This window comes from Marmota monax, unplaced genomic scaffold (assembly GCF_021218885.2).
Source record: "Marmota monax isolate L192 unplaced genomic scaffold, Marmota_monax_Labrador192_F-V1.1 WCK01_AAM20220418_F8-fsc00026, whole genome shotgun sequence".
NCBI classification, from domain to species: domain Eukaryota; kingdom Metazoa; phylum Chordata; class Mammalia; order Rodentia; family Sciuridae; genus Marmota; species Marmota monax.
This window is the reverse complement of record NW_026693108.1, coordinates 3,645,569-3,662,491: the sequence shown is the minus strand read 5'-3', so window position 1 is coordinate 3,662,491 and position 16,923 is coordinate 3,645,569. Positions and strand designations below refer to the sequence as shown.

Genomic DNA, 16,923 nt, shown 5'->3' with positions numbered 1-16,923 from the left:
ATTCATGCATATAATCATTCAAAAACTGCAGATGCCATTATTTTTTAGTTTTTAATTTACCCAAATAACATATTAGCTATGTCTTTTTACAAAAAAAATAAAAAGAAAAGAAACTAAAAAACTCCAATTAACTATAGGTTTCTAAAAGTTTTCCTTGTTGAAAGCTTTAGTCCTAGTTAGTGTGTTCTAAGTTAAAACTGCTTTTTTTTAAATTAAAACACACAGTGTACCATTATACTTACCCATTAAACTCTACTGCAGATTTCTAAATTATTAGTGTTTCTGCTGAGGTTGGTTTGACGGGTTTGTTTTCTGGTCCTGTTTGGGAGTTTCAGAAACCTTCTGAGTCCAACACCCCCCCACCCCCAAGCTCAGCACACAGTGTGCGATGATTCTCCTCTCTGGTTACAATAGCAGCTCTCGGTGTGTAGTGGGGTTTCCTCCCTGGAGACGTGGTTGAATTCTGTCTTCCTTATGTTTTCATTCTAATGTAATGAAATTCAGTAAAAACTCAAAAGGACAAACAGTGCTAGCAGCAAATCCTGTAGCATCATATATCACCATTAAGTGAATTAATTTGTATTTTTCTGATAAATGTGTAAATTCCTGTTCAATTCAGGAGCGACTAGTTTCTCATTCTTCAGGTTAGAAGCCTTGCTCACTTAGGCCATCAGCGCTCAGGGTGGCGAGAGATTGTGCGGGATGTGAATTGTCACCGGTGTTTTAGTTAGCTTTTTGCTGCTGTGACTGAAGGTCTGGACCAGGACGATTGTAGAGGAGAAAAGGCTTATTTCAGGGCTCACGGTTTCAGAGGTCTTAGTCCAGGTAAGGCTGGCTCCATTCCTCAGGTCTCAAGGGGAGGCTGAACATCATGGAGGAAGAGCGGCAGAGGGAAATAGCTCACATGTGATCAGAAACAGAGAGACTCCACTCACCAGATGCAAATGTAGACCCCAAAGCCACACCCCGACGCCCATCTCGTCCAGCCCCCATGCCACTCCAGTTAATCCCATCAGGGATGGACTCACGGACTGGGCTAAGGCTATGACCCAGTCATCTCTCCTCCAGACCTTCCTGCATTGTCTCTCATGGGAGCTTTGGGGACACCACATCTAAACCATGACGCATGGTTTTAGCTTCCTTCTCGGGTATCTGTTGGAGTTTTCTGCGTTGTTCTTATAGACAGCAGAATATCTTAAGACTTGTGAACCAAGAAATGAAGGATAAAATATAAAACTCAATATTATGCCTTGAAATGTGCTCAGTGGGTGGAACTTTATGAGTGTTTTGTGGATCCAAATGAGATTTGAAAGGAGAGAGCCCTTCAGTTTTGTAGCAGTTGGAATAGGAGTCATTACATCAGGGGAGGAAGGGTCCCGGACCTTGCAGAGTCCCGGACATCACAGGGCACCCTGGACCTTCCACAGCGTCCTGGACCTTACACAGAGTCCCGGACCTCACACGGTGCCCTGGACCTCACACGGTGCCCTGGACCTTGCGCAGTGTCCCTGACCTTGCACACATGTTCTTTTTCCTGTCCCGCCTCCAGGTCTCTCAGCTCTACCTGAGCAACACGGGGAGGCCCAGCCCCTCGCTGCCTCCCCACCTCTTCTCCTGCGCAGAGAGGGCCTTTCACCAGCTGTTCCAGGAGCGGAGGCCTCAGTGTTTCCTTCTCAGGTGAGTCACCTCGCCCATCCCCATGCTCAGATGTGCCCCGGGACCTCGGTGGGGACAATGTCCTCATTGGTCCTGGTTGGCACTTACTTACGTCCTCTGCGGCTGGCGGCCAGTGCATCACTTCAGTAAGTACAATTGACTTGTCACACGGAGGGACATCTTTCCTATCAGCAGTAGCCCCAAGTGCAGTGGAATCAATACCAACAAACTTAACCTGAAACTCATTTCATTTTGAAGATTTAAAACCTAGAGCCACAGTGAGTCAAGCCTAAGAAGCGCACAGACAGCAAGCTGAGGTTGGTGCTCCGGAGCCGCGTTCTCGGTGCCGGCAGCGAGTGCCCTGCCTGCGGCTCCGGCCGGTGTTGACTGTCCTCTGCTCATGCTTCACCAGGAAATATTCCCAGGGGTGTTCTTTTTAATTTGATTTGTAATGGTGATTTTTAACCCCATAAGTTTTCACTAGAGCAAAGTTTCTTCAAATAAAGGGGACTACCACAAGATGTGGGGGTGAGGGACTGAGCTTACATGTTGAGAGATTCAAGAAATGTTTAACTATTAAACTCTGCGCCAGAGAATTCTATCCGACGCGACCTGTGCTGGAGGGAGACATCTGTCAGTGTGCACAGCTTGGCCTCCTGACTGCCAGTGCTGGTGGCTGGAAACCGAATGTGTAAAAGAAAGTAGCACGCAAGCCTAAATGAAGCACAGACAGTGTAAAGGTGGAGCCTGCCTAGGTTCTTATTTAATTTTTTTAATTAAGCATTTATTTATTTTCTTTGACATCATTGATTTCATCAACAATCCCTTGGAGGGTTTGATTAATGTGTTTCAACTCTAGTGTTCTAGGTTTCAAGATGGCGCACAGCAGTTTTCACACTGTGTCGGGAAGAACTCCAGGGATGAGAGACGTAGGCTGGGGCCCCTCACCCATCCCTGAATGAAGCAGCTCTCTTTTGTCTGCTTTCCTATTGGGTTGCCTGGTCTTTATTGAAAAGGGAAACACAGCTAAAAACTGCTTAGGAAATATTGTAAATTGATGAGATTGTGGGGAGTGTAGAATGGCCTTGACATCAATAACTACTACTTACTGAGCACGTACAGGGTGCCAGCTCAGAGGCTTTCCTGAGCCTAAATGAAGCCAAACCCCTTGTATGGCCACAAGGGAGTGAACCCCAACTTCCCATTGCTACCCAAGGGGACCATCAAGAGCCCTACTGATCTTCCCTAAAATGATGGTCACAAATACTCGAAGTGACTGAGATTCTTTTTGATCACTCAGTTCTAGAGCAGACCATTCGGCAGCTATCCATGAGTCGTGACGAGCATTGGTCCGAGGTGTGCTGGGTCAGGCAAGGGAGGAGCCAGTGACCACCCTTCTTTGAGGTCTGCCAGGACACGGTCCACGATTTCCAGCCAGTGCCTTTGGTGGAACATCAGGCTCCCTTTGTATAACCTGAGTTCTACATGTATTTGCTTATGGAATTTTTCTCCTGGGAAACTTGATAATAATTTATAGAACCAATGTTCCTTTGGGACATTTTCCAAGATTAATAATGCCATATCAATCGTTTCTTCTCTCAAGTTTTGAAGCAGCCTCACCGAGTCCTTGTATGCAGAACCAAGCCCAGATCTGAGCTCACAGGGAGTTCTGATTGTGGCCCTTCTCTCTTTTTCAAAACTGTGCGTTGTCATGTGGCTTTGACCCCTCCGCAGTCCTCCTGTCTAAAGCAGAGGCTTTCTCCACCCCACCCAGTGGGGTTGATTCTGTGTGATTCATTCGCCGAAGTGGCTTACACATTGTTCTGTGCTCATGTTGTGTCCCGGAAGTGGCTTTTGCAAGGGTAATTTAAGACCTGGTGAGCAAGACTCGAATGCTCCTGAACGGGTGTCCTATAACTTAGTACCAGAACAGAAGATTTTTAATTCTACCTCTGAATTTTTTTTAATGTCTGATTTTGTTGAAAATCTGAGGTTCTCATAGTAAAACGTTAAGGGAAGGTTCAGATGAGGGGAGTAGAGACTTTCATTAACAATGTGGGACTTACTTAAGGACTTTTCTGGCAAAAGCCCTGCTTTAGTCAGGTTTTTCACTGCTGTGACCAAAAGACCTGACAAGAACAGACAGAGGAGGGAAGGTTTATTGGGGCTCACGGTTTCACAGGTCTCAGTTCACAGATGGCCAACTCCATTGCTCTGTGTCTGAGTTGAGGCAGAACATCTTGGCAGAAGGATGTGGGAAGGAAGGACGTCTGGACATTACCATCAGGAAGCAGAGAGGGAGAGCTGTGCTCACCAGGGACAAAATACATACATGTCCCAAGGCACGACTCATGTGACCTGCTCCTCCAGCCACACCTCACCTGCCTACAGTCACACCCAGCTGATCCAGTCCAGTAGATTAAGGCACTCATTAGGTGAAGGCTCTCACAACCCAATCATTCCACCTCTGAACTTTCCTGCATTGTCTCACACGAGAGCTTTTGGAGGGCACCTCATATCTAAACCATAACAGGCCTTTTAACCAACTCCATTAGAATAAAATTTTCTTTACAGAAGTCTGCAAAAGTCCTAATAAAAGGACTTTAGAATTTTTTTTGTGAGCTGGGCTTGGTAGTGCATGTTGGTAATACTAGCAATTTGGGAGGCTGAGGCAGAAGGATGGCAAGTTTGAGGCCAGCGTCACCAACTTAGCAAAGCCCTCGATAACTTAGCAAGACTTTGTCTCAAATTTTTTTTAAGGGCCAAAGATGTGGCTCAGTGATTAAATATATATGAATTTTCCATCTGAGTCATAAATAATGTCACTGAATACCGGGCTGTTTTGGTCATGATTGTGTAGGAACCTCAGGATGATCTGATGTCATTTGGTGTCAGGAATGTAGTGTGGCTACTGTTGGGAGAGATGCTATAAGCTCGTGAGGGTCATGGGGACGTCAGTGTTGCCATCATAAACTGCAAGCTTGGGGGTGAGAGCTCTCCCTAGGTTAGAGGAGAAGACTGATTATAGAACCACCTGGACTTGGGGAACCTGGAAAGGTCCTCTCTAGGACCCTCTGAGGGCCAGGCTGGCTGCTCAGGGTCCAAGACCTCACGCCCCAGGAGTGGCTGGGGCTTCAGGTTGTTTCCGGGAGAGGAGCACGTGCTGGGGAGGACGGCGACTTTCCCTGGGAGGTGCAGAGAGATTCAATGGCTTCCCCAGGGCAGCACCCCATGGCTCTGGGACACATGCCCTTCCCACTCTAGATGGCTGTCACCGCTGTCACTCAAGACACAGGGGAGGTACCAGCTGTATCCCTCCCATCAGCCTGTGCCTTTCTGCTGCAGCAGGGGCTGTGGTTCTGCTAGGTAGGTCACAGGGAGAGGAGTGAGGGCACCTCCATCTGTAGCCTGGATGTCTGGGACACTGTCCACACACAGCACACATAGGTCCAACAGACGTCTAAGGCCAGTGTGTCCAATGAGGAGTCACAGGACTTGTTTATGTCACTCCTTGCCATCTCTGTATCTGGAATCACCTCTAGTTATCTGATTTTTTCAGCGCCTTCTCTGAACTAGTGAACCTCTTTTCCCTGTTTTCTCAGTGGGGAGCGAGGATCTGGCAAGTCCGAGGCCAGCAAGCAAATCATGCGGCACCTGACCTTCAGGTCTGACTCCAGCAGGGCTGCATTCGACGCCAGATTTAAACACGTAAGTCGCTTGCTTTGGCTTGGCAGACGCGTGAGTGAGCATGTTGAGCAAAGGATGGTGTCACTCACAAATAGGGGGGACGCTATCACGGGTAAAAGGAGGTGAAATTGGGGAAGGAAAAACAAGGGAAAGGAAAAACCTGATTAAGCCCTGGTGCAACTTAGTGTTGTCCAAGTGAACATTTATTTTTAGTGCATTTAAAATATTTTGAACATATTCTTTTGTTACATTTGCTCTGAATGGTTGGACTTAGAATAAAGTCAGAGGACACTGATGCTCCTGTAGGAAGTGCCGGTTTGGAACTTCGGAGACACTGACCTGAGGATTCTCGAGCACTGATAATAAAGTCTCAAGGCATCTGAAAGTGACGCGAGGCAGTGATGAACCTAACCACAGAGCTGATCCTGAATCAATCCAGAAGCCCGGGTGGCCTTGGGGTCCGTGGCCCTTGAGACTCACCCGCTCTGCATCTCCGAGGTACAGCAGGCCTCGAGAAGGATGCAGAGCACAGCCTGGCGTGAAGGTCAAGCTGGAGGGATCCTCACAGTGGAACTCGGAAGCTGTGCCCAGGCCCGACCGCTGTCTTCCACCCGCTGCCTCTTGCTGCTACTCGGTTCTAGGAAGTTTTGCTGCCAGGGCTTTCAGGGCACAGCAGGTGGAAGAAGCAGCTCATGGCCCCGTCGTTCTCTCAATTTTGCAGCCATAAACCAGCACCCCCCTTTCCAGCCTCTCTCCCTCTGCACAAAGTCTCATGTCCCACAGTCCTGGCTCCCTTGCCCATCCAGCGTCCTCAGGTCATTGCAGGTTGATGCCATTGTCTCTCAATGGATGGCCTCAGGGCCCTTCCTCGTGCTTCCTGTCTTCCTGGTTCTTGATGATCTTCTGACGCGTGTCCAAGGAGCCACTCTTGGTGGGCAGGACAGCTGTGCTTGCCAGACTCAGACAGGGCCCAGGCCCTGTCCCTCAGCTAGGAGGAAGGGACAAGAGGGCACTGGTCCAGGGAGAAGGCCCACGTGAGGAGGTGAGCCCCGCCTGCTCAGGTGCAGGCTGGACTTGGCAGGACTGCTGTGCTGTGGGGCGGTGGGGAGCCCCTGGCCACTCACACTGTCCATGGCAAGAGGAGGGCAGCTGGACTGTGAGCTGCAGTCGTGTGACTTCTCGTCTCAAAACGCCAGAGTGATTCTGTTGCCTGTGCACAAAGCTCCCTAAGCAGGCACGGCCCAGCCTTCTCCCCGACAGCTGTGAGTTCTCCTCCAGCCTGGGGTGTGACTCTCCTGTCCTCAGCCTACACGGAGCCACTCTGAACCCAGTGGAACTCACCCAGTCTCTCGCTGGCTCATCCAGCCAGTACCTGTTAGCTTCCAGGTGAATTTGGCAACACTGTCTTTCCCTGCCACGGGGCAGGGCTGGGTCAGGTGGTGAGTGAGAGAACGTGAGAAATACACAGGGGAAAACACTTTGGCCTAGACAAGGGGCGGTAGAGAGGACTGATGGCAGGAGACCATGGCATGTTTATGTCAAAACCGTGCTCTCTTCCTCCTGCGCCCCCCAGGGAGAGATGTTGCTAGAAATAAATCAGCGGGCTCCGTGTGACATTACTTTAGATCCTTCCCCCAAACACTGCCGTCCGTCTGAGAGCCAAGTTAAAGTTCTGAGCCACTGGGCTGCGAATGTCGAGCTGTGTGCTTGCATGTCACCTGCCTGTGCTGCTGGCACTTCAGGGCGGTTATTTCCACTGTGGAGACGTTTGCTCAGGAATGTCCAAAAATGCACAGTATCCGATTCCTCGTCGAGAAGTGAGAGAAACTTTTGTTCAATACATGGATTAGTATTACATATGGTACTTTTAATTCTAAGTCTTAACATTTTAAAGCTACTCTAATGCATTCCTGAGCTCAGCCTGAGTCTGGAGATCCAATTCTCATGAAGAATGCATATCCAATCAGTCCTGCAGCATACTTATCTACTCTCACGTGTGCTCATAAATGACTTCAATTTAGCAGAGCGTGGTGGTACAAGAGGCTGAGGCAGGAGGATTGCCAAGCTCAAAGCCAGCCTCAGCAACTCAGGCTAGGCATGTGGCTCAGTGGTTAAATACCCCTGGGTTCAATCCTTGGTACCAAAAAAAAAAAAAAAAACCCCACAAACTTTATGACCATTTATTGAGCTCGTACCATATTGAGAGTCACATCATTCTGTAACACAGTTCAAAATTAATGTCTGCAGTCAACTTGGGAAGAAGAGCGTAGCCTGTTTTCTTTGTTCAGATATGTTAACATGTTAATATGTTGATTACCAATACCGAAATGTCGGAGCATGAATAAGCAGCATGGTTATGACATGAGCTCAGTTAACTAATGGAAGCAACACAGCTGACTTAATAGGAATGACAGGGAAGAGTAGTTTCCCCTCTAACTTAGAGACTCAACGTTCATTAAGACGACAGTGTGAGGGTGCAGGCTGAGAAAGTTCTGGACTGCCCTCTGGATGCCTAGTGTACAGGGGCTTTGCTGCCAGCTCAAGGGAAGACACCTGAGCTGCTCTCCCCAGGCAGAGGTGGGCATGACTCTTCCAAACCAGCATCTGGGAGCCAGGGCCATAATGTCAGCAAATTCCAAGTGAAACTGCCTCTAATTCCCTTGTTCATTTTATTCATTCCTCATGACCCATGAAAGATGCCACAGTAAATGATTTATAATCTCATGGAAAACCATCGTGTTTGGGCAGTTACACTCTGTGTATCAACCATGGTTTGTCGATACAGAGTTTGTTTCCCTTTAAATTCCCAACCACATGAATGTCATTCGGTAGTGGAGAGGTTCATGAAAATCAACCAGCCAGTTTTTATGAAGCATCCGAGGATGTGTCCAGGGATCAAATGCAAGTGCGGAATAGATCTATGAACATACTGAAAATCTTTGGGATTACAAGAGTTCGGTGAAATTAAGTACATTGGAGAGGTGGCAGTGCTTCCTCCGTGGAAGAAAAATCTGATTAATGAAACGAATAGAAGGAGCTCCCTTGCCACATGGTGATGTCTCCCAGGCAGTTGAAATCCAGGTCACGCTCAGTCAAGGAGCCTTCCTTAGGTGAGCCCAAGAGGAGGAGGACGGAGCCAGCAGCAGCCTGGGCCCTCCTGTGGGTGTGCGCAGAGCTGCCCAGGATCGGGTGGGGCTGCCCTCAGCACACAGGACACCTCCTCCAGGATGGCCGTGCAAGGAGAGGGGGCAGCGTGGCCCTGGGTCTCAGAAAGGCACGAGAGGAAGCAGCACTGGGTTATTTTGAGCTGCAGTTGGCAGAGAAAATGAAGCAAAAAATGGTAGAGAGAAGCCTGGACAGAAACTTCTTCCGTGGCCCCTGAGAGCCCACACAGGAGGGGAGTCTCTGGGGAGTGCAGGGGCAGAAGGCCAAAAGGGAGGGGTTGGGAGCAAGCTGCCCTGGACAGTGCCGCAGTCACAGCCCAACATCATGAGAGGGGAGGAGGTGGGGGTGACTGGAAGGTGAGGGAGGGGCTGGCGTTGAGGTCTGGAAATGAGATTGGAAATCATTTTCAGGTCACCTGTTAGGTTTTAAGGACCACATGGCTGTTTCTGAATTCCAGGCTTAGACTTCAGGTGCCACCTGTCAGAAGCCGAGGTGGGTTAGGTTCTGCCTTCTCAGCGCAGCAGGCTCCCTCTGCGTCCTCTGGTGCAGGGTGGGAACCTGAGGCCACACGCATTGGTCTTGTCCCCTGTGCAGTTTCAGATCTGCTCAGATCCGCTGAGCAGGGTGCAGATTCCTGGCCCCCGTGTGTGTTCTCAAGCATCAGAGCAGGGGATTTTCCATGCCATTAGAATGATTGGAACAGCAAAGTCATGTTTTGGAAAGAAACTGCCTGGAACTTCTCACCAATTTCAGCTCAAATGAATTTAAACTGTAAAAAAACAAAAAACAAAAAACAAAACAAAAAAAACCCTTCAATTCCACTCAAATCGCTTTGAAAAGCATTTATTGAGCAATTCAGAGTGTGGCGACTGGCTCCTTGGAGGCATCGCTTTTTATTAAGGAGGCCATGGATTTTTACTTATAGAAAATAAAATAAGCTGCTGCCACAGGAGGGTAGACTCTTACAATGGAGTGTTGGAGTGGGTACCATGGAATGCAGCAGGGAAAGCGAGGCGGATGAAATTTGAATCTTTAAATATGGGGATCCGTACGTTGACTCCTTCACTTATGTTTTCGTTTCAGATGCTGTGACTGTGGGGCATTCTCATTATTGTGTTTAAAAGTCAAAGGCGAGCAGTGGTACAGTGCCCGTTCTGTTTTCTTAGTCTCTTCAGGTATTTATTTAGTGCCACCTATTGGCCAAGGGGCTAATTGAATATGAAAACCACTGGCTTCTTCAGAGCTTATTAGTGTTTAAATCTTGAGCTACAGGACAGCAGGGGACAATGGATGAGCACTGCATGAGTGGTCACGGTTGCTACCTGACACCAGTGACCTTGGCTCATGTGTGGCATGTCTCCTGTGTCACTGCAGCAGTGGCCGCCCTGTGCTGTGTGGCTAGGTGGGCCATCCTAGGAGGTGACCCGGGGGTGACCAGTGCAGCACTCAGCTCTGAGACTGGAGAAGGGTACTAATCTGTGTCCCTGTTTGTGCATGGAAGGCCCAGGCTGTGAGGGTGGGGGGCATTTTGTGAGCATACACACTTCACTTTGGAGCACAGCCACGTGGTAAGCACAGAGGAACCCTGGCTGCAGTGGTTTAAACCAGTAACAGAACAAAATTATTGTTTGCCGAACGTTTACTGGGTGTCAGATGCCATGAAGCTGAGGGTGTCACACGGGACACCACAGCCACGGGAGGGGGGGTTACTCGTGTGTCAGAGAAGGGAGGGTGCATGGGAATGAAGGGACTTGCACATGACTGTCACTGCCTGAGCCCGTCCCAAAGCACTTCTGTTTACCCATCACCCACACTCCTGTTGGGCACAAGTGTAATGAGCTACAATGCTCTTTCATAGAAAGATAAAAACGTCACTTTATTATTGGATACCAAATCAAAATAACCAAGAACCAAAATGATTTCAAAGTCTCATCCTATTTTTGTGACTTTTGTGTAATCAATATCATAATTCAATTTTGTGTAATCAATATCATCCATTTGCCATTATTGATTTCACTATTATATATATATATATATATATATATATATATATATATATAGCTTATATATTTTAACATTTGGCTTTTTTAAAATAAAAAAAGTAAAAATCAAGAGACTGATATGTACAAATTCAACTTTTTTTGGACAACATTTCTATCGCTTGCTCTCAAGTTACTTCTGATGGTCTTTGAAATACGGTTATTCTGTGTACACCCAGGCATAGAGTTTTTTAAGGATTCAATATGCTGAACTCCAAAACTACAAACGTCACAAGCAGATGGCTTCACAGACCTCATTCACCATTATCACAACTTTGGGCACTTTTATGGTTAGCATGGAAGTGTGTTTTATGATCTTTGGAAATGTAGTATACTTCTGGGAGAAATAAATGCCTTAGTACAGCAGATGTTAGGAAATTAAAAAAGTAAATTCAAAGAATTTTTTAAATTTTCATAGTAAAGTTCTTTAAATGTACCGTCACCAGAAATGACAGGGGACAAAGGAGCGGCCTGTGTAGCAATGGGTGTGGTGGTGCTTCCTCTTGTGGCGGGCTGGGGAACTGCGCCTACCCGGCTCCTGTCTTGAGGAAGATGCTCTTGAAGGCTTTCAGATGGTCACTTTCGGGAGAAGGCTTGGCACCATGGCCATCACAGGTGCTGTAAGAAACAGCCTCGCCCGGATGGATGCTGTGTTCCTGGTTCTGTGGGAGAAAGCTGTTGGAAGGGGGCAAAACTGCAGTCAGGGGAGGCTTACGTGGGGTCTCTGGTTGAACAAGTGTGTGTGGACAGTAAAGAAATCTGTGCCAGTGTTCGCATAAGTTTATTGTTAAAAATAAGGCCCAACTAGGGCTTGTCTCAGTTCTCATGCCTCCCCTCCAAGTCCTCAAATGCTATTTTGGTCAAGTTTGAATTTTTGAATAACCTTTAAGTGTGGATGTGTGAGTGATTTTTCTCCCGACAGGTATGAATGTACCATCCATGTGTCATTTTATTAACAGTGGCCACAAATTTGAGGCATCACATACTAATAATTTGCATTTGAGGAACAAGTAGCCTTAAAATGTCAACCTGGTGTTGGAAGTGTGGTGCCTGTGAGATGAGGGAACACTCCTGCCCCTTTGCCGACTTAGCTCCCCTGTTTCATTTTTAGATTCTGAATATATGGGTGACATTCTCCCTCCTGCTGCAGGTCACATGCATCTTGGAAGCCTTTGGACATGCCAGGACAACACTCAATGATCTGTCCAGTTGCTTCATCAAGTACTCTGAGCTGCAGTTCTGTGAAAGGAAGAAGCACATGACTGGAGGTGAGTGGACACGGGAAGGCAGAGCCTGTGGGACCTTGGAGATCCATGGTCACCTTCTGTCACAATCTTTTTTATGTTCCATACTTGGATTGAACCCAGGGGTGCTTTATCCCTGAGCCATACCCCGAGTCCTTTTTACTTTTTATTTTATGACAGGGTCCTGCTGAGTTGCCCAGGCTGGCCTTAAACTTGGAATCCTCCAGCCTCAGCCTCCCCAGTTGCTGGGATCATAGGCATGTGCCACTGTGCCTGGCTACTTTCTGTCACATTCTAAGTAGGTACCCAGTGGAGGGAAGCTGTCCATAAAGTATCCCAGAGAGGAGAGCATCTGTATCTCATCGCAGATGTGTTGAAAACCTCCTGCCAACCCTGCAAAGCTTCATTGCTTTAGAAGTAGGTGGAGACTCAGGCACATGCAGCCGGGGGAGCCTGTGAGCCTGAGATATCCTCACGTGCAGGGTCAGCCTTTTCAAGCCTGTAATGTAAAAACTATACAATGTGGAACCAAACTAAAGATAACTGACTCATACTTGCTGCATGTAGAAGGGAACTCAGATACTTACATAAATCACAATTTTATAAGATTTCTTTAACACATAGTGAACTCCATTTTGAATAAAACCAAATCTGAATTTTTAGAAAGACTGAATTAAACAAATCCAAACATTAAAATAATCACCCAACAAAACTTAACACAGAACCAGTCTCTTGGTTGGTTTCAATAATTATGTGTATTTTATGAAAAATTCTCATTTAAACTTCAATTAATTTGCCAGAAGTGGTGGTGCATTCTGCAATCCCAACAGTAGAGGGACTCAGGCAGGAGGATCACAAGTTCGAGGCCAACCTGAGTGACTTAGCGAGACCCTGTCTTAAAATAAAAATAAAGGGCTGGGGATGTGGCTGGATGAGAGAGTGCCATGGGTTTAACCTCCAGTGCTGGAAAGAGATTTTTTTCAACTAACTTAGACTCTAATTGGAATCTTACCTCCTTCCAATCATGCAAATTAATACAAATACATTCGTTGGTGGAATGCCTAATCTTGGAGGGACTTTGTAAGATCTGCGAGGACGCAAATATTCACTAATTATAAATGATTTTTTAAAGAGCTCAGATGCATTTAGTTTTTTCAAGATACCTGTTTTAGTCAGCTTTTCAACTGCTGTGACTAAAAGATCTGACCAGAACAATTTTAGGGGAAGAAAGTTTACTTGGGGGCTCACAGTTTCAGAGGTCTCAATCCACAGACAGCAGGCTCCATTCCCCGGGGCTCAAGGTGAGCAGAGCATCATGGTGGAGGGAAGTGGCAGAGGGAAGCCAGTCCCATCAGGAAGCAGAAAAAGATAGAGATTCCACTTGGCAGATACAAATAGAGACCCCAAAGCCACGCCCCCAATGCCACCTCCTCTAGCCACGTCCCACCTGCCTTGATTACCACTCAATCCCATCAGGTCGTTAACTCACTGATTGGGTGAAGGCTCTCACAACCCAATCGTTTCTTCTCTGAACCTCTTGCATTGTCTCACACATGAGCTTTTGGGGGACACCTCACGTCCAATCCATATGTCCTCCTCCATCCCCTACCAGAAAGGTTCATCTTGACTGTAATCTAAAGAAACACCTGGTTGCAGCAAGTGAAGGTAAAGATCAAATTTCTGCTCAGTGAAATCTGGTAAATGATGTGCACACAAGAGAAAGAAGAGGACTTTTCTTTTGGGATGTGAAGCCAGAGGCAGAGGCTTCCATTTCTCAGCAGGAGAGCTGTTATGCCCTGGGTCTGCAGCACCGGGTCCCAAGGCCACCTGCCTGCAGACCTGGCCCTCCACACACAGGACAGGCCTGCCTTCTACTTACGACCAGTTTCCTCTCTGAGATTTGAGGTAGGTGTGGCCATGCTGGCTCAGTGGGCAGAAGACCCCAAGGACAGCAGGCTCCAGAGTGAAGGGTCCGCCCCTTGCCACACAGGCCTGTGGCCCCAGGACCAGCGCTGTTGGCAGTTGGTTGGAAATGCAGAGTCTCAGGCCCTCTTGTGCCTGCCTATCACATGTGGTCACCAAGGCCCTCGGGGTCCTGCTGAGTGGTGAAGGTGGAGAGCGCCCTGCCCAGGCAGCCCTGACCAACGCAGGCCTCCTGCCCACACCTTGGCCAGGCAAGGAGCGCATCTGGGCATCAAGAGAGTTGCTCAACCCAGTGCTCTTTACCCAGGGGTGACAGCCACTGGCTTCTGAGAGTGGGGGCCATGACTCATTTGGCCCTTTTGGTCTCCAGGAGGACTCTTCCTTGCCTCCTCTCGGTCTCACACTTGCCACCCATTTTTCTGTTCCTTAGCTGCGGCTGCCAGGCACGGGTCTCTGCCTCTGTGGACACATGGCCTTCACCCTGGCTCTCCTTAAAGTACACCAGTCACATTGGTTTGGACCCAGCCTGCAGTGGCCTGCAGTGGCCTGTTCCCAAATAAGGTCCCAGTAGCGGGGCTGGGCTCTTTGGTGTGCCCTTAGGTAGGACACAATTCAGCCTGCAGCCAAGCCTGGGGGAAGAATTTTACTCTTCCAAAGTATCTTTGGTTTAAGAGAGAATACTGTCACTGCTCAGAAAAATAAGTATTGGCCACTTTAAGAAGCTGCGTGTGTGATGCTTTTAAACTATTTAATATAAAGACCCTCTTTTAAAAAGCTGAGGCTCAGCCATTCTGATTGATCTCCCATTCAGGTCTTGTGAGTTTTAAATGCTCAGTACAACAGGTCTCCAGACTGCGGCAAGGCCACGGCTCAGAGGCCACGTGCACGAGGCACAGGTTGAAGGGCAGACTCTGCTTCCTCAGGGCACCCTCTCATCCGCTGGGTGATCAGTTCTTGCCCGTCTACGGCTGGGGAGTGATACCTTGCTGATTTTAGGGCTGGGAGATGCTGGATGTTTCCTCACCGTTGCTGTTAGTAACACTTTTATAATTTAATGCCAACACTTCCTTTGGGGCTATAACCAGGCACCATGACACAGAAGATATAAAGCTCTGTTTTATGAGACATCCACAGTAGACAAGATTCTTTCCGTTCTGGAGTAATTTAATTAATAAATAGCATTGAGTCTGGCTCTGGGCCTAGTGTGTTTTTCCTTCCGATTCTGTGTTTGACAAAGCAGCTGCTCCCAGCCCACGGTGTGCGCGGCCCTGGGGGGTCTGAGAAGCACTGACCTTGCTCTGCCCACAGCCAGGTTGGTAGAAGGCAGCCGAGGACCTTAAGGAGAACTTTGCCAAGAAGTTCCCCCAGCCCTGGGGCCCCTCCCTTGAGACTTGGGCCACTGTTCTTATCCTTCACGGTTTGTGATTTTCGTTCAAGAGCGCAGAGGTCCCCGTGGTGTGACGAGGGGACATGGTGAAGCCTGTGCGGGGATGTGGTGGACTCCACGTCCCCCATTCTCCTCCCGGGACCAGAGTATCCATGCAGCTGGGCTTCCTTTAGGGAGCACAGTGGGGTTGCCTTCAGGAGAGAGGAGCCTCTTCCAGTCTTGGGGAGAAGCCTCTTCCAGGTGCAGTGGAGGCACATCCCCGGCCACCTGCTCCTCTGAGTCACCAGCTTCTTGATGCTCAGCAAGTGTCCAAGATCCATACTCCCAGTGGCTCTTGGCTGTTTCAGCCTAGCCGCTCCTGTCCCCGCTGTCCCCAGTGTCCACAACCTAGATTGCAGGTGTCCAGTTTGAGGGTTGTTCCTGTGAGACAGCTGGGCCATGGGGTCGGCTTTGGCACAACCTAGGCTCGATTACTGGTTGTGGGGCCCGTGCCAGTCCCTCCTTCTCTCTCATCCATGCAGCTGGACTGAGCTCGCCTCTTCCCCTGGGCGGGGTCCAGCTGCTCGGAGTAGCCACCTTTGACGGCCACCGTCTCTCCGCCTTCCTGTAAGAGCTGTGGTGGTCTGGCTCGACTGCCTCCCAGCGGGACACACCCCGGTAGAGGAAGCAACTGCCAGGCGACCAACAGGGCATCATCGCCCTAGCGCCGTGTGGCCCCTGCCCCTGGAGTCCCAAGTCTCAGTCCACAATGGACTTTCAAAGCAGAATCCTCTGTTCCTCCATCACACACCTGAGATGCCCACCAGATGGTTTTCAAACAACAATGGGATTTCTCCTCATGGATGTTCCTTAATGAAGAGAAGGCTGTGCACCAAGCCACCAAGCACGGAAGGAGGGCCTTCAGAGGGTGTCCTGCAGGGCACCTGGGGGCAGGGGTGGCTTCTCGTGCCTTTCCTGCTCGTCCCTATACAGCCTCCTAGGGAAGGGCAGTGGAGACTGGGAGGCCACCGGTCAGACTCTCACCGTCCAGAGTGTGTGCAGTGCCAGATCCAGGCCCCACCTGCACTCAGGGAGGTCCAGAGGGGAGGTTTGCAGGAGCCAGCGGGTCCCCACCTTGCTGGGGGAGCTGGAGAGCACAGTCCTGGAGCAGCCTGGCGTGGCCCTGGCTCTGCCTCCAGCTCGGCAGCCTCTGGCAGTTGCTTGACTTCCTCTGGAGCAGGGTCATCACCCCGAAACCTCACAGTTCCCATGAAAAGCCAATGTGTTAAGTGGTCTCCAGTCCATTTTGTCCAGGTGTCCCAGACAGCATGTCAGTTCAATGTCCTCTTCATAGGACAGCTTTAAAAGCTAAAATGGTATCGCCCCAGTGTTCTATTTATTAGGACTGCCTAGTTCCGTTCTTAGTGATCATAAAGGACATCTAAGTTCTGGGTCATGATTTCCAAACTATTTTAGTGCAGCTGGGACAATTTCATGGACATATTCGCAGAATTGAAAACCTGGGACTGAATAGGTTAAATCACCCCCTTTTTCTTTCCCCTTCGCCTTCAAGTCAAATCTTAACATTCTCTCCAGAAAAGTGCTGGAGTTAGCTGCAAGAGGAGAGCGAGGGACCCAGTTTGGCTTTTTTGTGTTTTCTCTTTGGCTCTTTGTGTTTTCTGTGTCTGAAGACCCCCAAATCTATTTAACTTGAAACTGAATTTGCTTAACGGCAGGAAATGCCTTCCCATAGATAGGCTGAGCCATGCTACCTACTGGGGAAACTTAAACCTTCAGAGTTAGCACAGATGGTATGGAAAATGAATAAGTGCCTTTGCCTTGC

The 16,923-nt window shown here is 48.7% G+C and overlaps 1 protein-coding gene across 2 annotated transcripts in view; it reads left to right on the top strand.

Moving 5' to 3' along the window:
* Myo16 (myosin XVI) overlaps positions 1–16,923 on the top strand; it is a 537,302-nt gene that overhangs the window by 298,184 nt on the left and 222,195 nt on the right. For both annotated transcript variants that reach the window (XM_046454924.2, XM_058582735.1), the window contains exons 13-15: positions 1,550–1,677; positions 5,259–5,364; positions 11,698–11,815. In XM_046454924.2, coding sequence (XP_046310880.1) covers positions 1,550–1,677; positions 5,259–5,364; positions 11,698–11,815 — 352 coding nt within the window. The remainder of the gene's footprint in view (positions 1–1,549; positions 1,678–5,258; positions 5,365–11,697; positions 11,816–16,923) is intronic.